The sequence below is a fragment of the Lonchura striata genome, chromosome 3 (assembly GCF_050655825.1).
Source record: "Lonchura striata isolate lonStrDom1 chromosome 3, ASM5065582v1, whole genome shotgun sequence".
In the NCBI taxonomy this organism is placed as follows: Eukaryota; Metazoa; Chordata; class Aves; order Passeriformes; family Estrildidae; genus Lonchura; species Lonchura striata.
In genome coordinates this window covers 91,283,932-91,309,241 of record NC_140705.1, presented here as the reverse complement: position 1 = coordinate 91,309,241, position 25,310 = coordinate 91,283,932, and the positions used below count along the sequence as shown (strand labels likewise).

Below are 25,310 nucleotides of genomic sequence, written 5' to 3'. Positions count from 1 at the left end.
ACCTGTGGGATACCAAAATTATTACTGTTTTCTAATACTGTTTTTATGGGGAGGATGAGAATTTATAGCTTCGGGAAGGAATTCATAACAGAAATGATAAAAACTCCAAGGCTTCCAGGTGTAAAGCAGGCTCTAAATTACAGGCTTCAGGAAGGCATGTTCTGTCATACTTTCCTGTCTGTTGTGTATTCCTTGTGACTAACTCTGAGTGATAGCTGTTTTTGTAGACAGGCTGTAGATAAAACAGGAGCAGCTCCCACAGGACACTACTGGAGGGTGCAGAGTGATGAATTACCTCCTATCCCATCCAGCATAATTTTTCACAATGTATCTGATGCGTTCCTGTCCAAAAGGCTTCTTTCCTGACTAATCTCTATGGCATTAGTGCCTTAAACTTTCCACTTAGAGGAAAGAGGGGATGGAGGTATAGAAATCTTTTTCACTCCTTCTCATGCAGCTTGCCCATTCAGGTGTAATTAAGAATTCACTGGGATGTGAAAGGATTGGGAGGATAATTCTGACACCATCATTTGGAAAAGCAGCTCAGAGGTTTGAATTTGTCAAGTGAATATTCCACAGAGAAAATCCTGAAGTGCCCAGTGGAACCACTTACCTGAGAGCAGCAGTCCCAGCTCCTGGCTGAGCTCCCCGGGCACTGGGCCTTCAGCTGCCATCCCTTTTCCTCCCTGGCAGCACATTTACTTCTCCATGTTCAGTCAGCCATTCGAGATGTGGGCAGGTCTTTATCTCTCACCTCCCATCTTCCCCTCTGAGCCCAGTCTTGGTGGCAGCTCTCAGGAAGGCACCTCAGCCTTAAAATCCAGCCTCCACACAAGGGAAAGGATCTACCTCATGTTGGCCCTGGACTACTGCAAACAGCAGGGGTTTGCTTCGTGCTTTCACCTCTTTCCAGGAGTTCTAAGAGACTCCATCTATTTTGGGGTCACAGAGTGGCTCGGGTTGGAAGGGACCACAGTGGGTCATCTGGTGCCACCTCCCTGCTCCAGCAGGGTGATCCTAGAGTGCACAGCACACGATTGTGTCCAGGCGGTTCTTGAGTGTCTCCAAGAAGGGGGAGTCCACAACTTCTCTGGGCAATGTGTTGCATTGTGTGGTCACCTGCACAGTAAATTCTTCCCTAAGTACATTTTCTTCTGATAAGAGCAGATCAGATGCAGACCCCTGACATCTCTGGCTGCAGCTCTAAGACTGTGTTACTCACAGGGAAAGCTGGAGTTTTCCTTCTGCAGTGATGACAACGATCAGTTTTTCTCTTCAAGTGCCATTCATATTTATTTACACTGGGAGTAAAATGTGGTGTCATGAACACAGCTTCAAATACTTTGAAATGTCTTGCAACAAGAAAATAAATTACCAATACATGCATCACTTAGAATTAGATTATTCTGACCATCTGTGCTTTATGCACCTTTTCTTAAGAACAAAAAAAAATTATTTTCAGCATAGGCTGTGCTTTTAGTTTATGTGTAATGCAGATGAGGGGAGAAGCTGGCTAGAGGCAAAATCAGAGTTTAGATTGGCTGTTTATAAGGGCGACCTTACCATAAAATTCCTTTTATTTTCACCCTGCACATCACAGAGATTTAGAATCCTCATTGACACCTGAAAACCCAGCTCCAGGAGGACAAAGGATGATATATTCTTAACGAGTGTGTAAAGTATAGTAGCTCTAAAGACAATAAATGCAAGGTCGCATTAGGGCACAACAGTTAATTACCCACTTCATTATTGTCAAGGTTAATACAGTGTTTGAGCGCAGGAGCTTTTTCTCATCTCCTGCTGGAAACCAGGCAAGACAGCGTCTCTGGCAGGCAGATCCATTAGAGCTTATCGCGGCAGGACAGGCGCTGCAGAGGCGCCATGAAGGATGGCTGCTGTCACCAGGCCTGCCCGGGGAGCCACAGGAGCTGAGCCCAGCCCCAAGTCACGGGCACCGCACCCCACTGCTGCCATGTGCCAGGGTGTGAGAGATGCTACTCACTTACAAAAATTTAGAAAGGTTTATTGAACCTTATCAAAAATACAACAGAAGACTGAATAGAGAAAAGATTATGCCACCGGGAGCAGAGGATTTTCCGACCATGTGCTGATCCACACAATGGAGGTTTTGCCTTTGGCCCCTACCAGAGTTCTGTCCATCGACTCCTTTGCTGTCCAGGGGTGGAGATCACTTCCTTAAATCTTGATTGGAGGTCAGCTGTTGCCTCAGAAACGAGCCAACCCTCCCAAAAGTCCCAAACCCAGGCCACCCCTGATAGCAATGCAAGGGGGTTAAAACATAACTATAAATTTATAGAACTTTTCTTAACATATACACAAGATATTTGCATTTAATTGTGAGAATCAACCGTGGCATTACATCTATCACAAGGGGAATGGCAGTGCGGAATTCCTGGCACTCCTCCATCTGCAGGAGCATCGATCCCTCCTGAGCTGCGCAGCGCAGCTTTAATAAACAGCACAGGTGTGGAGCCCTGGGGGAGCTGAGGGGCTCAGTCCTGCTTTTGCAGCCAGGACAAGGTGCTGTGCACACTTCCATTGCAGGATCTCAGCAGGCAGAAGAAAGGCCTCAGAAATTTTTGCCCATCAAGCTTGGCAAAGGATACTTTGCTTTAATCTGCTTTGCCTGCAGCAGCCCTGAAAATTCCGTTATGTTTAAAAATGCAAAGACTGGGGTAAGTGGGTTAAAAACATTCAGAAAACCATCTCTGTAAATATGTCTAGAATATAGAGACAAAATCCCCTCCTCCTCCACACATTTTTTTTTTTTTTAGTTTATAAAGCCATTAAAATTAGAAAACCTAGTCTAGTTCCTATGACACTAATTACTATTATATCTCTTTCCATGGTAGCCCTTTCCTGTTACATTTTCTCTCAAGGTTTTTGTTTTGCTTTTTAAATTAGAGCTCAGATTTCCCATCATTTGTGATTCCTGTCTTTGAGGAATGAGGTTTTCCCTCTGCTCACTGACGCAGTGCCCAGAGTCCACAATCCCAAACCAAGACCCCACATCATCAGTCTAGCTTTTTCTCTGAAGTCATTCCTTGGAGCCTGGCTACTCCTTGTGGGCCTGGCACTAATATTAGGCTTTCAGGTTTGGGTATTTGGGCCATGCTTTGGCAGCTCCCAATCTCAGGCTTCTTTCTTCAAATCCTGTGCTTCCAAGGAAAGCTGTGGGTGCTGGTGAGCCCCAGCACACACTTTCTCTCTAGTAAATCAATTCAGGACAAGTCAACATGGTACAACATATGTTGTTTTCCTTTTGTGCTGGGCATTTTCATTTTCTCATGGAAAATAATCTGAAGCCAATAGGAATTGCAGCCATCACACTGCAAGTCACTGTTTGCCAGTGATCATCCTTAAAATGCTGGGATAAAAGAAATGGGGTTTAGTTCTTAATCCCCTTAACTTCATCAGTCAGATGAGACAGCACTGAGGTCCCAGAGCTATCCAAGACAGCTTCACCAGGCTGAGGCTTCGGTGGCAAATGCTTTTTTTCTTTTCAAACCAGAATCTCCTATAAGATAATTTTACTATTAGTACTATTTTTAAATCCTCATAATCAAAAAGGTTACTCCCACGCATGCACCTGTCTGCAGAAAATCCCCAAACTGCAGGGATTTGTCACCAGTGAATTCTCTAACATATAAACATTCAGCTGCATTCTTCTAAATCTTCCTTCTGAGGGTGTCTGAAAATCCAGACAGAGCGTGCCTGGCGGAGCAGAGGGGCAGCTCCTCTTCCCTCTAATGCAAGAGGCCACTCTGCTCCAGGGGCTCCCTGCGGCTCCCCTGGGCACACCCAGGAAACCTTCCTTTGTGCAGGCCAGCCCCGTGGAGAGTGTTAAATGTGCATTTTCCTCCTCGGCAGGCGTTTGCACAGGGGTGGCAGTCGGGTATTTCAATCTTGTTTTCAATTATAAGCATTTCATTGTCGAATGTTGCTGGTTTATTATGTGATAATTAAATATGAATGATCGTGCAGTCATCCTGCCTAAGAGGCTGTAGCAGAATTAAACCAATCCCTCTTATCTTGCTGAATGGCTTGGAAGGTGAAAGGAGTGATCTATTTTCTGTCTCTTCTTTTTGCTGTCCTATTGTTTCAGTACCACTGGCTTCAAAATAGCAAACTAGGCAAGTAATTACAGACATAAATCAGAGCAGGAAGCAGCGTGAGGTCAGGACTGCTTTGCTTTTTGCCTGCCTTTTCTCAGCTGCCTTTTGCTGTGAGACAGAGAAGTACATTTCTGTTAATTTTGTCATCTTACTAGTGTTTGAATGCTTTTTTTTGACAAAGTTTGAACCCCGGAGTGCTTTCAATCAGGAGTTGAGCAGTCGCACTGTGCTTGGAACAAAGGAACGAGTGCAGAGCAAGTGACCAGGCTAGATCTGATATGTTGTGCTTGGTGTCCAGTATTTCACATTCAGCCATGCCTGCTTGGTTCCTGATACACCACAGTCAGTGTGCAACATTTCCAGAGAGGGAATTCTCCTTGGGGTGACCACAGTGACTCTGTTGAAAAGCTCAGTGAGTTAAGTAAGATGCAGACAGAGATATTTAGCCAAAGTAAATCAGCAAAGCAAATGTGTTTTCAGTAGAGCCTGGCTGATTTATTGCCCTGGCCACCAATCTGTACATCTTATTCTTCTAAGGTGTTTGTAAACGTGAGGTGGTGCTCAATGGCAGCCCCCAGGTGAGAAATGGATGCAGCCACATGTTACAGCCTTCAGGTGGTACTGGCTAAAAAAATAAAATCTTTCTTGAAGGAGAACTGTAACCACAGTTCTCACCTCCCATCCTACCAGGAGCAGTAGTATTTTGGACATAAAGGGGTGGGGATGTGTAGGGGGATCTATGGGAGGCTTTGCAATAGTGGGACACAAACGAGGCCAGCACTTGGCATCCCTGATGTCAAGCAATGATGGGTATCCCAGAGCCATGGTTGTGCACCGCGGCTTGCTGGATGCTCTGTGTTACAAGGAGATAGAGTTCAGTGTTTTTCCCTCTGTCCCACGTGTCATTTGCACTAAGTTAACTAAGAGGCAATCTTCCATGGGATTCTGCTACTCAGGAACATACTGTTTTGTAAAAAAAGAAAAAACCAAAAAACTTCAGTGCCTGATTAACTGTATGTTACTTTTCATTCCAGCAGTTTGTTAAAATAGCACATGGAAGTGACCGCTGAATGATTCTTGTTTAGCTTATCCATACCCTGTAAATCTGACTCAGCCCACCAGTGTGGCTTGATGCAGACAACTGAATAAAAACAAATGAAAAATAGTTTAGATGTCTCTGTTGTTGGCTGCTGAACACTCACTTCTGAAATTGGGCCTTTTGAGAGTTTCTTGGGGTTGCATGCCAAATCCCAGCTTGTGATCTACACTGAATTTAAACATTTCTTCACGTCCTACTATAATTATTTATTGAGGTTTTTTTTTTTTTAGCAATGAGATAATGTGACTGAAGAATGTAAGACATTGCTACAGGTAGTCCTGGGTGAATACAGATTTTTTTCCTTTTTGGTGGTTTTTTTGGTGAAATGCTAAATAAAACCAGTATTTAATCAAAGCAATTTTTTTATTCCCAGACCATTGTTCGAGGAAACAAGCCTCGAAAGGATACTTCAATCAATGGCCTGCTGGAGGAGTTTGACAATATCTCAGTGACACGATCCAATTCCCTGCGGAAGGAAAGCCCTCCCACCCACCACCAAGGAAATGCAAACCACGTGCCAAGGCACCAGGAGGAAAATGGCTACATCACGTACTCCCAGTACTCCAGCGAGTCAGACACCACAGCAGACTTTATCGTGGAGAAATTCCGAGACAAGGCTCTCTATGGGGATGAGTTGGACAGGTACTACAAGGGCAGCTTCGCTGCCAAACAGAATGGGCACATGATGAAGGTGACGTCCCGGGACATCTGTTACTCAGAAGTGACACCCCTGCAGTCAGACCTGTCCAGGTTCCTCCCAGATTACCACGCACATGTGGAGACCAAGCCCAAAGTGCTGGAATACGGCGGCCTGAAGCTGGAGTACCAGCGGATCCCCAGCGGATCCTCCCTGGACTACAGGGATTCCTTTCCTTATGCCCCGTCCCGAGCATCGCTGCAGAGCGAGTGCCCCAAGGAGAGGCTGGAATATGGTGACAGTGACTGGGGACACAGCCTGAGCAAGGATGACTATGACAAGAGGCCAAAGTCGTCCTACGTGGACCCTGCGAGCCCTCAGCCAGCCATGAGGCAGAGATCCAGGTCAGGCTCTGGCCTGCAGGAGCCAGCCATGCCCTACGGAGCAAGCGCCTTCAAAGCACACCAGCAAGGACATTCCTACAGCTCCTACACCTACCCCCGCCTGTCCGAGACCGCAGCAGGCGTGCCCAAGGTAACCTGACCTGCCCGGGGACAGTGCTGCCAGGACAGGGATCAGCCTCTCCACAAGGGGAGTGCCAAAAGTAAAAATTAAGGGCAAGGGGCCACGCTTGGGCGCACGATGCTAAACATGGCTGGTAACATTCCCGAGAGTTGTGTTACTGCTCCTTGGCAGGTGTGGAAACCCGCCCATTTTACGTGGGTGTAAGAAAATGGATGTCAGGGGCCAGTGGGTTTAAGATACTTACCAAAAGGCAGGTTTGGAGTGCCCATCTTCTGGGGATTTTATTTGAACTTCCCAATAAATGCAAGTTCTTTGGCAGTTTTTTGTAGCTTCAGGAGGTTGTACACCTGAGCAGATCTCAGATGGAGGTGAGATGCTGGTCTGGTTTGTGTATCAGATACTTCTGTGTTTGAGTTATTGCTGTGCAAGGCTGAAATTTGTGTGCTTCAGTATTTATACTGTATCTATACCATCTTTATATTACAAGCTCTTCACTGCTCATGAGGGGCTTACTCCCTTCTGTGTTGTTTTTAAGCATTGAAATAAAGTCAAAGTAGCTGATCTTACCCTTTTTAGATGACATTTTAGATGTAGTTTTAAAAAAGGGTTGGTGTGCAAGAAAGTATTTTAGCCATGTTATCTAAAGGCAGCTCCTTTCCACAAATCTGTCCCTACTCTGCCACATGAGGTGTGTTACCTACACACAGCTATCCAGCTCTGCTTGCCACATTCAGAGAAGAGTGCTTTTCTCACACCTCTAGTCACATAACCATGATGACCTTCTTAAGCATCTAATGTTGTGTAAGAGACGCTTTTTCAATGTAGTTTGCTCTGAACATCACTGAGTTCCCCTAGCAACGGGCATTTTAATGATCATTTTTCCAAGTCTGGGGTTGCTGTGACTTTTCACATGCTGAGGTAGGTGACTGTCAGTGGTGAGATCTGTTCTTTCTAATGATACCTGAACAGTGCATTTGCTGTGTCCTGCTGCAGTCCCAGGTCTCTGCAGATCCATGCTGTCTCTGGGTTGGAGGTGTGCCTGTGTCATGCTTCTTTAGGTTTTGGCTGCTTTGCCATTACCATGGTGCAGTGCCCCATTGGAAAGGGTGAATGATGCATTTTTTGTCCCTCTTTGCATTGAAGCACAGAGCCAGGCTTTGGAGCTCAAGCTCAAGATAAATCCTGGAGGAGCAGAAAAATCACCAGGTCTCTTTGGGCACCTTTCCAAAGCTCAGGGTGTGGTGGGAGATGTGTGGTAGTTATGCACCAGTGAGAAATTCAGTGTGGATTCTGGAAGCTGGGAGGAAAATCTGGGATGGGTTAGCTGCCATTTTCTTTATTGAAAGCAGTCATTTTGTCAGAGTTTAGAAAAGAGGAGGACAAATCCAGTAATGCAGAGACCCTGTGGCACCTGCTTCTGCCAGTTTTACACCAATCAATAGGGCAGAGGTGTTTATTATAGGATTCCAGCACTTTGGAAAATATCCCATTAAAATGCAGTAACAACTTTTATTAAAAAAATATGCCTCTATGCAAGATTCATTGTGGGCTGTTCCTCTCCTCAGAGCATCAAAAACACTCCTACAACCTTGGTGTATTGAAACTTGATGATTCACTGTTAAATGCAGCAGTTCAATTCCCAAACCTGTCCACAGCTCCTGTAGGTGAATAGGAGTTTCTTGTCTTGGATGATTGCTGAAGAATCTTCTTTTCAAAGAGGCATTAGTAAAATAATGGTTCATCAAATGGGCTTACTAAATGAGAGTCAGATCTCAAATCAGATATTTTACAAATGATATTGGGTTTAAAGTATAATTAAAAGGGGTGAAAAAGTAAGTGAAAAAGTCTGCAGGCACAAATGTGTGGCATCAAAGTGCCTTTAACAAGGATGTTCATTTTGGCTTGTAAATGTGAAGAGCAGATTTACTTCTGTTATATTTGCAGGTAAGAGATGTCAGACAAATTAAATGTCTGCCCTCTTTCATCATCAGTGATTTCAAAGTTGTTACATCAGAAGATTTGCCCTGCCCTGGGCTTGGCCACTGCTGTGCAGTGAAACCATGGAGGTGTAGGAAGCCAGAGGTTCAGATTTGCCTCCCTCTAAGCCACCCCTGTGTCACCCACCTGCTCTCCTGTCCTGCAGATTAACTCTAGGACACCTGCATGGAGTTGCAGAGTCTGCTGTGTTACCCTCACCCCACTGCGTTGGTGTCCCACCTCAATATTGTCTCGCAAAATAGAATTCATTGTTGGCTTATTTTTGGCAACTCTGCTGCATGGCGTTTTTTACCCTCCTCTACATTGCAAGCAGCCCTCTTAACTTCTGGCACCAAGCCCTATTATTTCAAAGCTCCTTTCCCTGTAGTTTTCCAGAAGCAGCTCTCTGTGACCCTCTCCTGTCCCTCTTTCAAGGGCCCATGATGTCTGCTCCCCCTTTGCTATCTTGTATTGCTGTAACATAGCAGAGGTGTCTCTCACCCTGGTCCTCCATGTCCCTCTGTACCACAGGGACATTTCCAGCCTGGCAAAGGCAGGGCCAAGCCTTTACTGCCTTTACCCCTCCTTTTTTCCCTATCTTCCCATTCATGTGCCAGCAGCTGTACCATGAGTGCTGCCTGCCACCTCTGTGTGTGGAACAGGGAGTTCTGGGGCTTTGCACCAGTGAAGCACCAGAGAGTGACCTTTGCCTTTTCGGTCTCAGTGTGATTTACAGACCATCCCTTCTGCACCTTCCACCTGGCCAGCTGTGCAGATGTGGGAGATACCACTGTGCCGTGATCAATGTCGTGTCAGAGCTTTGGCTGCTCCTTTGACCTGATCTTGAATTTCTTCTTTCCTTGGTAGTATTTAAGGAAATTCCATTCAGTAGGTGACTACATTCAGTAGCAGAAATAGAATTATTAGTGGAGTCAAGCGTGTTCGATTTTGCTGTGATGTGGAACACTGCATCAGGACACAGACTTGGAGGAGAGCTTCAGCTGATTTACTCATTATAGCTCCTGACTTTTTGTAGCATTTCTTAGGATTCAGGAAGTGGGTTTACATTGTGCAGCAATGCTAACCTCAGAGAGTTTCCGAAAACTCTTAGCAAGCACACTGAACCCCTGAATTTTCATTCTAAAATTTTACTGCAGAATATTCTTTTGACTCATAAATACCAGACATGGGTGAAGCCTCAAATAATTCATTGGCGTGGATTTATCCAGCTTGAATTTCTAGACCAGGTTTTCCCCATCTCAGTGGTTATAAAGAAAATGGTGTCTTTACAGCCAAAGCAATAAATTATTTGTCCCTACATACACAGATATATAGGACAGGGTTAGATTGAGTTCCCCTCCCTCCACCAAACCATCTGAGCAGTTCTCTGCGTTAATTAGTTTGGCAGATGTAATGTCCTCCATGAAATTCATGTCTCTGACTCCCTTCTATTTGCTGGCTGCCCCTGCCTGATGGAGTAAGGGAAATGATGGCTGTAACCATGTGGATTTTTGCCTCAGCACCCCCAGCGTGCTGGGAGGTGGCTGTACAGCCCTGCTGGGTGCTCCCAGTGGCTGTCAGCCCTGCATGAAGCAGCCTCTGAGCAGCCCCTCTGGAGAGGCACTCCCTGTTCCCCACTAAAGCTGTGGCGGAATGAAAGGACAGGCACTCCCGGCTCACACGGGAGCTGGGAAAGCGCCGACAGAAAATTGCGCTGGAGGCGACTCCAGCTCCAAACTCCTCCTCACGGTGCAGAGCCCGCGCTGATAAATTGATGCTGCGGCAGAGTTTTTTCTTTTTTTTTTTTTTTTCTTTTTTCCCTTTTTTTTTTTTTGCAGTCTTAGCATAAAATGGTCAAATGATGTTCCACCGCAGAATTCAATTTCACAGTTCAGTTGGGTCCTTGATTACACTGCCAAATTCAGATTAATGTGCATTTAACTAACATGGATCAGGGACTCCTGGCCAGCAGCCAGCAGTAATAGTAGCAACCGTGAGCTGTGTAGAGTTTGCTGCTCTGTCCATCCCTGTGCACTGCCACTGAAATTGATTGATTAAATGAACTCTTTGCCATAATTATTTGTAATTGTGCTACATGATGAGCCTGTGTCAAACCACCCCCCTGCCCTGAGATGCTCCACACATCCTCAGGAGTCACATATTGTAAATGTGAAGATGTTCTTTTCCAGAGGAAAAAATATAATTTTTGGTGGGTTTTTTTGTTCTACATCTTTTGGGGGGTTTTAGCTTGGATGGAAGCAAGCAGACCATTATGTTTGTAAAGGTGAAGTATTTGTTAGCCTGCAACGTAAGAAGCTTAAAGAAGCTTGGAAAATACAAAAAAAATAGAAAGGAACCTACAAATGAACCAGGCTTCCCATTGGGATAATTTCCTTTGTGATTTTCTCTGATTTCAGATGAAAATTAGCAGTTTTGTGACACTGCAGTTAAGTAGTGCGTCGCTGTAGAAAATGGTTTAAGAAATGGTGAATTGAATTAGTCTCTTTGTCAAACTCACCTAAGCAGTCACTCAAACAACAGCTGGTAGCACGGCAAGACAGGAGATGACAGGGAATTTAGGGTACCACCACCTCCACAGGAAGAGGTTGGGTTATCCCTGAATTGCTGGAGAAAAATATAAAAAAAGGCTAAGAGCTGAGAATCGAAATCCAGGTACTAGTAAGCCACAAATTGGAATTTGCCAGAGGGCGGACTTTATGGATGTGGCAGGGATGGATTCTTGGAGGAAATAGCCCAGAGAGCCTGCAGGGCACTGCAGATGCAGAGGAAATACACTTTTTTGAGCATATGTCCCTTCCAACCTGGGCTATTCTGTGATTCAGCAAAGATTGTAGAATGGCTAGACAGGTACCTGCACAGAAGAACGGACCGGGGACACACAGGAGGTGTCCTGGACCTGCCCAGCCTGGTGTGCTGAGGGCATTGCAGCCCTCCGTGGTGTGAAAATCGCTGCCCAGAGTGGGGCAGCAGTGCCATGCTGAGCAGAGCGGGTACAATGTGGGAGCACGCTGTACCAGCACTGCTGGGACCTCCAGGGGGCTGGAAATGGAGGGATGGGCAGGGTGAAAGGCGCTGCTCCCTGGCCTCACTCTCCCTGTTTGTGTTGCAGGTGGATTATGACCGAGCACAGCTGGTCGTCAGCCCACCGCTCTCTGGCTCGGACACCTACCCCCGGGGCCCAGTCAAGCTACCTCAGAGTCAGAGCAAAGTCAGCTACTCCAGCAGCAGCTACCAGTACCCTCTGGTCTACCACAAAGCACCCCACTATCACCAGCCGCCCCTCCAGCCCGGCTCTCCCTATATTTCCACCGCCTCCTACCCCAGCTCCCCCAGCATCACGTCAAGTGCTTATCCTCCCCCCAGCTGGGGCTCCTCCTCAGACCAGCAGCCCTCCAGGGTGTCCCACGAACAGTTCCGAGCTGCCCTGCAGCTCGTGGTCAGCGCCGGGGACCCCCGGGAGTACCTGGACAGCTTCATCAAGATCGGGGAGGGCTCCACGGGCATCGTGTGCATCGCCACCGAGAAGCACTCGGGGAAGCAGGTCGCTGTGAAGAAGATGGACCTCAGGAAACAGCAGAGAAGGGAGCTGCTCTTCAACGAGGTATGGGGGCTTGGGTGGTGCCTCAGGGTTTTATACAGCAGGTTCAACAGGAGACATGGGCCAAATGCCACCATCAAGAGCCAAATTCATATCCTTCTAAATGAGGTGAGGAGTCCCACACACATCTGTGCTTGTATAAATAATGTATAGCCATTCCAGTTTCAAGTGAGCCACTTCTCCAGGCTTGAAACCTATGGTGCTGTCCCAGGAAACAGCTAAGAAATGTATCAGCTGGTCCATGCAGTGTGTCAGATGTTCAAACATAGCCCTGCTGCCTTTTTCTGTCTGTCTCCTGGCATGTTGATCCTTCCAAGAAGGATCAGACTATTCCAGAGTATGTGCGCTGTATTTCTGGCATACATGTGCTTTTTGTTTCCTCCCTCCTTCCTCTCCTAACCATCAACACTCTCTGTGTTTTCTTGGTGGTTACTAAGCTAAGAGCTGTGAGTCCCTTTTCTATGAAACTATCTGTGTTAATTCCCACACATCCTTTCCTGAGGGGTTGCAGCCAGTTCAGAGCTTACAGCTCCTTATGGGAGACTGTTTTCCCCATGTATGTTATTTTAAATTTCAGAACAGTGGTTTTCATTTGCCATTTTTTCACCCAGTTTGTTTGGGGCTTGAGAGTACCTTCTGCAACTTGAAGAGTTTATCTTTTTTTTAATTTCTTACTCCATTAAAGCATCTGGTGGGGTGTGTTCACTGCTCCCTTTTTGAGATCATTTGTAAATATCCTGATCAATACTACAGGATCCCCAGGAAACCTCCTGTGAGAATGAGTCTTTTCATTTTGTCATTTGTTTCCTACACACTAAAAGTGTGTCTCCCCTCAGTGCATGACAGATTGATTTCTTTAAAACCTTTGAAAACATCACATTTTTTAATTACAATATTAACCAACAAACTTTACCCGGTTCTTCTTTACACAGTGCACGACTGTGCTGGTTATTTGAGCTTGGCTTTGCCTCTGCTGGAGGCTGTAGTGGCTCTAACTGAGCATCTCTTGAACAGTAACATCTTGAAGCAGGTCCTACATGCTGTGCAGGACCAAGCTGCTTCCCTGACATGCTCCAGTCGCTTGTGTCATCTGAAAATCTCTTGTAGCAGTGATGGAATCCCTCTGCCTGTGATGAAGCCTTGCCTGGCTGTTCTCTCTTGTGCTTGCCATTCTGACACCCCTCAGTACCCTGTGGTCATGGACACTGTCTTGGCTGGGCTGCCCTTACTGTGGTGCCAGTTCTGTGCAGTCCCTTTGAGGTGAGAGATTTGAGTGCCCCCCTGTAGCACCAGCAGTGAGAGACTGATGTCTCCAGACAGTCTGGGGTGCATTTGTGTGGGGATGGGGGCAGGTCTGGCCTTGCCCTGGCGAGGCAGTGCCCTGCTCCACACACCCCTAGAGCCAGTACCTGGTGCCTGGCATGGTACCAGTCCCTGGCACTCTGAGGACAATGCTCCACACCTGCCCCTGACCCAGAGTGGCCAAATGACTGCAAGTCCCCTCCAGGAGAAGGGCCCAGGAAGACCAAGGGGTATTTAAGCCAAACATGAGGTAAGCACATCTTGACCCTACTTTTTCTCGGACTTTCTGAGCTGTGCTGGAACCCAGGGTTGGTGGTTGTATATATCCCTTTCTGTATATTTTCTATCTTTCTCGCTTTCTCCTTCTTCTAATTCCCTCTTCTTGAAATTTTCGAGTGACTTAAAATCAAATTAAAAGCTTACAGTTTGCCAAGTTGAACGGGCCAAGTTAATGGTTTTGAGTAGTGTTTTACATAGATTCAGTGTTGCACAAAACATTTTTACCAAAGTTCTCTGATTTTTCTTAAGTTGCCAGTGAAGTTTTTTGTTGTTTGATCTCTTGAGAATTTCTTGTTGGTATGTCTCCCGTGTGTCTAACTCAGAGTACACAAAAAGCAGTAAGCCTTTTAGAAGTCTCTAAGTGAGTTTTCTGGAGACTTACTCCAGCATTCTGTTGAAAATCTGTGGAAAGTACCATTTACTACATGATAAAAGTGATTTTGATGTGTTGAGTGATTGATCAGGTCAAAAAAAAGAAAAAGTCTTGTACTGAAAGCAATTGGTAATCAAAAAGCAATTAAATAAACAGGTCTGTTCCTACAAGCTGAAGTAAAACAATTATCTACTGTTTATACTCTATCAACTAGAGATTCTTTCTTCCTCCTGATGTATTTACAATTACTGATATTTTTATGTAAATATATTGATTTTGTTTATGCGTTGGCATAAGGATTAGGGAGGATGTGATTCATCACAGAACCTTTCCTCAGCACCAGTGACAAAGAAGGTCAAAACAAGTGTCAGATAAAGCTTGCAGCATTGCCAGCTCATCCCTTTGTGCCTCTGCAGGTTGTGATCATGAGGGATTACCACCACGAGAATGTGGTGGACATGTACAACAGTTACCTGGTCGGGGACGAGCTCTGGGTCGTGATGGAGTTCCTGGAGGGCGGCGCTCTGACAGACATCGTCACTCACACCAGGTGGGCTGCGGGTGTACAACACAAAGAGAGAAAAACAGGAAACTGCATAAAATACACATGTAAACACATATAAAATAGAGATCCACACACTGTGTATGTGCACAGAATTAAACCCATTTGTAGCATGCTCACTGTATCATCATCATAAGCCAGAGTTGCAGATTAATTCCTGTGAACACCAGCATTTGTTGAACCAAAGGGAAAGAAACACCTGAGAGGGCCTGCTGGTAGATGGGGATTTGCTAACACTTTGGGAGGTAGTTTAGCACCAACACAACTCTTAGCCATTACTTCCTACAGTGGCAAAGAAAAAAAGTTCTTTTCCCTGTTTAGTGATCTGTGTTGTTGGGTTTGCTGTCATAACCACGTCTGCTCTAAGGATGATTTTTCCTCACAAAAGTTATCTGCAAACCAAGCTCAAAACATAAGGGGTAAAGTATTTTTATATGAGAATATTTGTGCTCATGGTGGAGCACATTCCCATATTTCAGTTAATATGACACCTTTAGAGTAGGAAATTAGCCAGCAGAAGAGCTGCAGTGTATGGAACTGCTCTGCCTCTTCTGAGGGGAGACATTAAATTTTACAGCCCTCTTTACATCTGCTCTTTGCTTATCTGCTTCTGATAAGCTGGATAAAATGAGATTGGAAAGAGGGATTCTTTATTTGATTTCTTCTTCTTGAATGAAAGAAAATTAAAATTTCCACATCAAACCAGCAGGGGAATATTTAGGGGAGCAAGAACAAAAGCAAGGAATTATAAATTTAAAAAATTTGTGTTCTCCTAGTTAAATGGTGCTCTTAGATTCTATCAAGAGTTATAACACAGATGTTTTATTTTTGAGGGTTACCTTAGCTTATGTGCTGAAATAAATCACAGTATTGCAAGTATTTGCCAAACCATTAAAATCTATATCTTAGATGTTTCTGACAGAAGTTTGACAGCAAACAGATGTTCCCAGAACACCACTTCTTAAGAGCTGTCATCTATTTTTTAACTCAAAATAGTATCCGCTCGGTTTTTTGGGTTTTTTTTATATTGCATGACCTTCCCTCAAAGATTCTGCTAAAATACTGCAAATGGTACAAAAAGCAGAAATCTTCACAGGTATTCTTCTGCTCACGTAAAAGAGATGCTGGGGACATCAGTGATCGGACAGTGGCACCAGGGTGCACAGCCCATCCCAGGCATTGCACTGTACCTGAGAGAACGACCCCACAATGGGGTTTTTCAACTGTGCACAGAAACGAGGACTCTTGTTTATTTTTCTGCTGAAATACCCAAAATATTTTTATAGAAGACATAAAAGTGCTCTCAAAGAGCTACAACCCAGGCCTCATGTTTTGCCTACACACTTAAGGGTGTTTTTCCTCATATTTATTCCACACCTGTTTCCATCTCAGTAGTGACGCCTGCTTGGGAAGCAGTGAGCTTACTGTAAATAAGGCATTTCTGTGATTTCCCAGAGGGAAACAGGCTCCAGCACATGGCACACTCAGCAGGGAGACTAATCCAGACCTCGCTGCAAGGCTGATCCCCACACCTTGCTTCCCCTTTTTTGCCAGAAACAGGAGCAGAGATTGGCCCCCAGAGGCACTGCCTGACAGATCTCCTGCACAGGGGTGTGGATGGGAGCTGGTGCCTCCCCACAAGGCCTTTCCCCCTCCTCACCCTGAGCCGTGTCCCTGTGCCGTTGCAGGATGAACGAGGAGCAGATCGCCACAGTGTGTGTGTCCGTGCTGAGGGCCCTGTCCTACCTGCACCACCAGGGCGTCATCCACCGCGACATCAAGAGCGACTCCATCCTGCTCACCAGTGACGGCAGGGTGAGCACCCAGCTGCCGGCACGGCACGGCACGGCACAGCACAGCACAGTACAGTACGGCACAGCACAGCACAGCACAGCATGGCACAGCACAGCACAGCACAGCATGGCACAGCACAGCACAGCACAGCATGGCACAGCACGGCACAGCACGGCACAGCACAGCACAGTACGGCACAGCACAGCACAGCACAGTATGGCACAGCACAGCACAGCACAACATGGCACAGCACAGCACAACACAGCATGGCACAGCACGTCACAGCACAGCACAGCACAGCACGGCACAGCACGGCACAGCACAGTACAGCACAACGCAGCACAGCACAGCACAGTACGGCACAGCACAGCACGGCACAGCACAGCACGGCACAGCACAGCACAGCACAGTACGGCACAGCACAGCACAGCACAGCACAGCACAGCACGGCACAGCACGGCACAGCACAGCACAGCCTGCCAGGAGTAACCCAGGCTGGGCAAGAGTGACTGTGAGCCACAGACAGCCCAGGCATGGGCAACAGTGGGTGTGAGCCACAAGTAACTTTTTAGAGGGTGTGAATAACTTGTGGGAGAGCTGAATCAAACAAACACAGCCTTGGCCTCACTAGTGATTGGCATCTGTGCTGCAGGCAGAGTACTTGAGGTGGGATTGGACCCTCAAAGGACACTAAAGCAGAGGAAACTAGGCAGTAAGGGTGATGATCTGGTGATGGGAGACCTCTGTTTGGGCTGTACTATTCCTACTCTGATGCCTTTCAAAAAACACTTCCTTTTTACCACATTTAGTTATCATTTACTTAGCAGTTTTTGTACCTGTGCTCTGCTTCCCCAAGCTAGCTGGGAGGCCCAGCATCAATTTATGCAAATAGGAAATAATCTGCATTACTGCTGAAACCCTCCCCAGATGGTAAGGGTAGCTTTCACACTTCCAAGGTACTTGATAAAACCTATCTCACACTTCGGTGTATGTTACTTGTTGTGTCTTTGTGTTGTTAATGAGCAGGGGGAGAAGGGGACAGAATGCTGCACATGACTTGCTCAGTAAACAAAACGTGGTTTGCACACAGAAAAATTAAGGGTTGCTCCACTGGCCTTACACATCTGTCTAAGGCAAGACCTGGAGGGTTGGACTGAGCCCAAGAGTTTTGGTTTGGAACCAGATCCAGACCTTCCCCTTCCAAAGGTAAAGCTCTTGGCTTCCCAGGCCTGGTCTGACTCCATAGCCAAAGATTCGCCTGTCTAATTTGATACCCACTTCAGCATGGGAGAGGGATTTTCTTCCTGCAGCAGCCACAGGCTGCTCCTCTTAATCCTGTCAAGGAAAGAAAATCCCATGTGTGTAGGAGTTTTTCAGTTGTGATTTCAGTTCATGTTGCTGAAATAACATCTGATCTGTGCTCAGGATCTGCATACAGTGCCTCATTATACTCATTACTCCAGTCCTTATTATCTGCATTGCAGATTTCTTCATGGCTGTGTTGTGCAATTATCTTTTTTTAGAAAATCGTCGTCTTTTATGTACTCCAATGAGCAATAGATATGCAAAACCTCTTGTGCTCCTACAAAAGATTGGGCTCTGCTTCCAAAATATGCATTATTTCTTCCATTCTTCATCATGTAAACTGAAAAGTACATTTAGCATGGAGAACTTGGCTATTATTGTCTTTGTTTTAGAAATATCAACAATCATTTCATAATTCTGTTAAAAACAATATCCATAACTTTTAAAAAAAGTAATGTCTGTGCTCAATCCAAAAGAAGAAAAGTGAGTGCTGAGAATAAGTCTCCACAATGCAGGGATTTATGCAGCTTCCCACTCCAGTTGTCCTGGGGCTGTTTGGGCTTACTTTGTATCCCCAGACATGGAGTACTTGATGGGATACACAGCCTGTGGACCTTGGACATGGTCACCATGGCTTCCAGGCCTCCAAGGACTCAGAGGGTTAAAAAAGATATTTTAGCCTTAAGGAGCAAGCTGTTTCTGGAAGGGGTGATGCCACCAACCCTCAGACCAGCTTGTTGTGGAATTTTCACCTTGGCATTGTACAGAGAGGGGGAGGTGATAATTTTCCATAATTTTTGTTGTTAAAAAAAAAACAGTGATAAAAGTGTGAGCCAGGCACATGATGCAGCAAGAGCTGCTCTCCGGAGTGCTTGTGTATCCCATTATTTCTATTTCAGGTCACTGCCACAGCTACTCAAGGACAGTACTGATTCCCGAGTTGCCAGCAAAGGGAACAGGTTAACTCTTTGGCAAGGAGTCTTGTACCCTTCCCTGCCTTCTCCAGCTTTGCTCTCCCGCTGCATAAAGATGGCAGCTTCTTCAGTGATAGTCCACAGTGTGAGGTCCTGGGCTTGGCAAACCGTTGGAAGGGGTTTTATTTTCTCTGGGTGATAAAAAGGAATGTGATGAATGTCACTTGTTTCCCACATTTTCTGGCAATCTCCAAGATTGTACAAACCAGTTCGAACCCCAGGAGGGATGTGTGTCACTTGGAATATGTGTATTACTGGATATCACATGTATAACTACAAGCATGGGGGTTCTGTTTGGAATATTTTGTTTTCCTTTTAAGTGTTATAAGCCATCTATTGCCCCCACATCCTTTGCTGCTGGAGAGGCAATGGGCTGTGACAGATGATACCAGGAATGAGCACCAGTGCCACTCTCCTACATCCCCCCTTCATTTTAATGAGCTGTGTGCTCCCCAGGCTGGGCTCCCATCTCCAAACACTCCTCCAGAGCTGGGCTGCTGTCCTATCCCAGGAAATTGCTGCAGCTCCATCCCTGGCCCGACAGCTGGAGGAGTTTTTCCTGTTACTCAAGAGGGGCTTTTACTTCTTATTTTCACAGATAAAATTGTCTGACTTTGGGTTCTGTGCCCAAGTGTCAAAGGAGGTCCCCAGGAGGAAGTCCCTGGTTGGGACACCCTATTGGATGGCACCGGAGGTGATATCCCGCCTGCCCTATGGCACTGAGGTGAGCACAGGGGCACTCCAGAGGGGATGTCCCAGCCCGTGGAGCTGTGTCAGAGCTGTGCAGTTCAGAAGCATTTGCACAGCTATGCTAAATTGCAGTGATTATGTTTGCCCCAGAGTGCTGCATCGTGCCTGGTTGGAAAGTGTTTCCCCAGGATGAAGTTATTAAATAACAACTCCATTTAGCACTCTCAGCAGTGCAATGCTTTTACATATCTTGGCTTGGGGTGCTGTAGTAAAGGAACCTGGCCTCATTTGCACACTGTGAAAGGCCCTTTGCTGCTATTTAATACCAAACCCGCAAGCTGGAGCTGCAGTCACAGGTGTGCACAAAGCAGCAGCCACCTCACACTCCCCTCCTGCCCAGCCCAGTGCCATCAGTGTATGCACAGGGCCACTCTGCTTTCATCCTGCCATTCCCCTCCAGAGGAGTGCCAGGGAAGCACGGCTGCTGTAGGGTCCCAAGTCTGGGGCCAGCTGGGTGGGCTGCACTGCCACCCTCTGTGGCAGTTCTCCACACGGGCTCATGCCTTGCAGTCATTGCTGTCATCAGCTGGGAGACAGGGGTGGGAAAAGCACCTCGGTGGGAGCTCTTCCCAGCACTGCCAGATGTTCTGGGAGAGGCAATGCACACATTTTTACTGGAACCCTTCAGAGGAGCCCAGCAAGAAAGGGGGACCCAGCAGCTCTGCAGTGCCACAGCCCATCCATTAGGCAGCTGTGAGTCACGGCACTCCTGCCCTGGCAGCCTGGGAGGAGCAATCCCCTGTGCCCAGCTCAGCAGTGACAGTGACTCACATCTCCCCTGCAGGGCTGCCTCTGCTCCTCTGCCTAGGGACAGAGCTGCTGCCTGAGAGGAGCAGCTGCAGAGCTCAACCAGGACACGGTGTGTTTACACACAGCTTCACATACACACACCTATACAGAATCTTAACCTCTAGAAATACAGATTGACACAGGGAAGGGGAGATGAGCTGAGCAGAAGATGCTCCATCCTCACACTGCTCTGGCACGGCACAGTAAGAGCACCCTGCAGGCACTGCTCTCCACCCAGGATCTGTGCTGTTGTAGAAGACATTCCAAAGATAATAGCATCAACTATTATTAGCCCATTAATAGCTTAGAGGGATTATAAAGTGGCTGAACTTAGGGCTGCATTAAGTTTCCCCACTAGAAGGGAAAGGGGGAAAAAGGATTTAAGCTAAAGGGTAGTGTTGGCAAAAGAGCAAAAAACAGAATTAATTGGCCCTGGCTGTATTTGGGTTGGCAAATGACAGGAATTACAGTCATCAGAGGACTGGGATTCTGGAGCAGCTCTGCAGCAGGCCAGGACTAAGAAAAAAAATTTTTTTGTTTGAGCTGGGGCTGAATCACTTTCCAAAGGTCCTATATAATGCGCTACCTGTGCTGGCTGTAAACAAGCCTGGGTGTAGTGGTGGTTGCATTTGCCTTGGGGTGTTGAATGGAGTAGTTCCCGTAGTCTTTAAGCTTCAGGGGAATAGAGTAAGCGATTTCACAGCAGCTGAAGTGTGCCCTGCTCTCCAGCAGCTGCAGAGCCAGCCTGGGGGTGCACATCAGTGCAGCTGGAATGCAGGGCAGCAGGACACAACCTCTCCAAGACGTGGAGCTTCCAGTGGGCAGCCAGCTACAGACCCTGGTTTGTAAGCCCCTGCTAGTGTGTTCTGTCAAGGCACTCACTGCTCAGAAGGAAAGTCATGGTTGGCTGGGTAAAAAAGAAAACTGGATGGTGCTGGATGGGCTGTCCAGACTGCTGGCTCGGCGGGCAGCAGCAGGAGCCAGCACCGGGCTCTGCACAGTCCCCAGTGCGGAGCCTTCTGGCCAGCAGTGCCCGTGAGCCCTGTGTGTGTTCCAGGTGGACATCTGGTCCCTGGGCATCATGGTGATCGAGATGATCGATGGGGAGCCCCCGTACTTCAACGAGCCGCCACTGCAGGCCATGCGCCGCATCCGGGACAACCTGCCGCCCCGCGTGAAGGACGTGCACAAGGTCAGCCTTCTCTGGCACTGGGGCTTGGCACAGGCCCGTGGGCAGTGACGCTGGAGGCACATACCTGCCTGCCCAAACCCTCACGTCCATCTCTAAGGGGACATCTTGAGCAGTGGGTCCCATACAGGACTCCTGTGGGGAGGAAGTGAAGCTAAAACTTTCAGCCATGGCCTCGTTTGTGCCTGACCCTGGCACTGCTTTTGCAGCCAGTGATGGCAAAGGGAGCTGGGCACAGCCTCACGCTCCCTGTGCTCCCCACCCTGCCCAAGGACCAGAGCAGCCCAGCTCATCGGCCCTGCTGTAGGTGGGTTGGTACATCCACGTGAGGTGCCAAAGCCTTTGGGCATCTCCCAGTTATGGTGTGTTTCCATCAGACCTGGGCCCTCAGCCTACCTTAATGCTGTTCTGCACCCCAGTTGATACCCAAATACTCCAAACATCAGCAGAGACCCACTGCCCTTCTGCTCAGCACAGCTATTGCAGTAGGCAAGAGCAGAGTGTCCCTTTCCTTCCCAAAAAAACAACATGCACAGAGCCAGCACAGCTGGAAGGGGGTGTTTTTCCCACCCCTAATGCCAGTGTGGTGTTTCAGGTCTCCTCGGTCCTCCGGGGCTTCCTGGACTCGATGTTGGTGCGGGAGCCCTCGCAGAGAGCCACGGCACAGGAGCTGCTGAGACATCCCTTCCTCAAGCTGGCTGGGCCCCCTTCCTGCATCGTGCCCCTCATGAGGCAGCACAGGCACCACTGAAGCTTTTTGGGAAGGGGTCAGCGCAGAGCCTGGCTCGCGGCACGCGGGATCCGCAGGCAGGGAGGAGGAAAGCCTCGAGGAGGAAAGCAGCCCTGTGGAAACGCCGCACGTACAGAGAACCCCAAAGGCCGGGCAGTGCTCCCTGCTCCCGCCGTGCCAAGGACAGGAGCAGCCCCGGCCCCGCTGCGCCAGGCTCCGCGCTCCCAGCACCGCGGCTGTGCGCCGGCCGGGCCGGGGGCACCGAGCACCAGCCGGGGAAACGTAACACAACCTGAGTGGAACAGCTGAACTTCACTGCAGGCTGCGGCACTTCTGTTTCAGAAGAACACTTTTCTGACAAAGCAAAGCACTTTTTAATCTCGGTCAGAGCAGTGCAATGTATTTTGCAAGAAGTTTGTAATTTTCTGTACAGTACGTTTTGATAACTTGCAGTACTTTGTCATGTAACTGTTGTGTTAGTTAAGTAATAAGTGTAACTTAGCAAGCAAGAATTTGAGAAGAAGTTTCCTACTTTTTTTAACCCTTTTGAAAACAGAAAAAAAAAAAAAAAAAAAAAAGAAACCACAGCCACCTTTCCACCTTTAGGAAGTTGTAAGTTTTTCAGAGTTCCCATAGGGTGAAGAGGGTGCTCATCCTGCCCTCACGGCAGCTGGAAGAGCCAAGGATAGCTGATGGTGGCAGAAGTGCCTGGCTTGGGGCACTTGGTGACAGTGGCAGCCCCAGCCCAGCCATGGTCAGGGTCTCCCCTTTGCCCCCTGGCTGGGAGCCCTGTCCAGCCTTGGCCCAGGGGGCTCCCAGCCTGGGCTGATCCCTCTTTGTTCGTGCCACCACAAGGCCAGTTCTGCCACCACAGCGGCCTCCATGATTTCTGTCACGCTCTGGCACTGGAGAGGGAGAGCAGGAGCTCCTCCTCCCACCCCTGCAGGATCCCCAGAGCTCAGGCAGAGCCGTGGGAGGGAGGGATGGGATGGGTTGGGATGTGCTGCCATAGAGGAGAAGTCGTGCTGCTGTCTAGACCTTTCTGAATGTTGATGCAACAGTTGACTACTGCGGTACAATTTTGTGTTATTTGTTGGATGACTTTGCATGTTAACTGTAAGCCTAAATAGATTTGCCTTTAAAATTTTTAGAAGTGCTTCATAATTATTTCAATGAGAAACTAATTTTATTTATTGATGATTAGTTGTTTTTAATTATGTATAATACAAAAGCCATGTTTTTAAAGTTTGGTTTTTTTTTTTCTTACTGACCTCATTTTATGGTATCTTTAAGAACCACAAAGCCAACTTTGTGAAAACACAGTTTCTTTCTTAATATGAAATTTCATTGTTAATTAATTGTTATTTATTGTAGTAAATCATAACCAAACATCTAAATCTGGCAGGAGCTGTTGCTTAAAGATCTTCCTCTGGGAGAAAAGAGTTGCCAATAGTAAAGAAGCTCCTTTAGTTCTGCCCTTAAAGAATATTTGGAGGGAGAGAAGCGATTTTAAAAAAAGGAAAAAGGAGATAAGGATGATCTGGAACATGGAATAGCTGTTCTTATACCAGTGTCTTATCCCCAATGCTCTCTCTCCCTACCCCTGTTTGCACATTTGAAGAAGACACTGAAGAAAAGGTGTTTGGCTCCCAGAGCCCACCCAGCAGGGAGCACCCCCAGCCTCCCAGGGCTCTCTTTTGTAGTCTTGACAACTCAGGAAACCAGGCTGCACCAGTCCAAGCAACAGCACAACTTAGTACTAGCTACAAAATTACCTTTTTTAACCATCTTTGAATAAAAAAGGGGGCTGGTGGGAGTTTTTTCTTCAATATTCAGCACATTTGAGGCTGTATAAGTCAAGAATTTTCTGCAACTTTCTTATCATTAGATACTTTAAGCAGTGTTCATCAAGTTTACTGAGAGTTTTGTCGATTTCAAAGGGGTTTATTTTGTGAACACCAGCTACTGGTGAGACAAATGCACATGCAAGTTAAATAAATTAATTAATAAACACTTTAAGTTTCAGTGTGGTATTCTGTTCCCCATGCCTTTTTTCTACTTTATAGATTTGACTCAGTTCCACAGTACTGGACCAAGCAGATAAAGAAAAAAATGTTCATATATCTGTATATATACACACACATGAATATATATATATATATATATATATATACAAGATACACGTGTACAATACACATACATATATATAAATAGTGATTTATAGAGCTGCCTCAAGTGATTTCTAAGTGTCATTGCATTTCCACCTTCCTTTCTCTATCCCCTAAATAATCCCTTTCTTTTTTTGCCTTACACATCTCTAATTTTTATCTCTCAGCTGTTGATCTCTCACAGCTACTGACAGCAATTCTTCCCACTTTCCCCAGCAGCACCAGTCACCTGATGAATCTACAATGTTATTTGCTATCTTCAAGCCTTACAAATGAGGATTTCTATTACTTTTGGTTTCTGACATCAGTAAATACTTCAAAATACACTGAAAAAATGTAATGCCATGACCTAAAAACAAATAAATAAGGCATGTGAAGAGCATCCATTCACTCACAAGCTGAGGCCACGCTCCAGGTATGGTGGGATATTCCAATGAAATGATTCCCACCTGTAACTAAGGAACAATGGCTATTTCTGAGCTCACAGTTCTAAAACTACTCCCAGATACTCCTAACTTTAGTAGCAGAGGCCAGGACATTTACTGGCTATGTCAGCCCCCTCCTCAGCAATACATCAGTAATTTATAATTAAAGTTCTAATCACAAGTACTCTGTAAGTCATTAGCAGCTGCTTTAGTAAGTGCCTAATTATTACAGGTCCTCACAGAGCTCAGTGGGGTGATAAGGTGTATTTATCCACCTTCTACTGCTGTGTTCGTAAACATCTATAAAGCAAAGCTTTCAATTTGCAGCTCACCCATAAAAAGCCACCAATAAATGAAAGCTAAATACAAAATTAAATCACAACAAAGTGCTGCCATCCTGAAGATGCTGCTGCAGTTTGACAGGCTGGAGTGAAGCTGGACATAATCTCTCTCGTAAATAATTTTTCATAAATAGGCTTGAAAAGCTTAAAGCAGTGGAGAATTCAGATCAATTGTAGTAAATTGAGCAAAAGGATGGGGAGAATGAAAAGATTTAAAAAGTTTTCACCCAAAACTTAAATAACTATTTTTAAACCAAGATACATCAGTATGGGACACACATTTTTACTGAGACTAAATTATTGTTTCTTTTTCCTTTCTTCCCCAAAAAGCAAAAA

General features: G+C 46.5%; 1 protein-coding gene across 5 annotated transcripts in view; it reads left to right on the top strand.

The window, feature by feature from the left end:
- The window catches only part of PAK5 (p21 (RAC1) activated kinase 5), a 162,266-nt gene extending 138,212 nt beyond the window's left edge, over window positions 1-24,054 (top strand). For 4 of the 5 annotated variants that reach the window (XM_085577026.1, XM_085577027.1, XM_085577024.1 and 1 more), the window contains 4 exons: window positions 5,609-6,406; window positions 11,505-11,996; window positions 14,364-14,497; window positions 16,198-17,298. In XM_085577026.1, the coding sequence (XP_085433152.1) occupies window positions 5,609-6,406; window positions 11,505-11,996; window positions 14,364-14,497; window positions 16,198-16,792 (2,019 nt within the window). In that variant the 3' untranslated portion in view covers window positions 16,793-17,298. Of the gene's footprint in view, window positions 1-5,608; window positions 6,407-11,504; window positions 11,997-14,363; window positions 14,498-16,197; window positions 17,299-19,180; window positions 19,307-21,178; window positions 21,314-21,905 lie in introns of those variants that run through there. The other variant, XM_021540280.4, reaches the window with a different exon arrangement.
- Window positions 24,055-25,310: the final 1,256 nt, after the last annotated feature.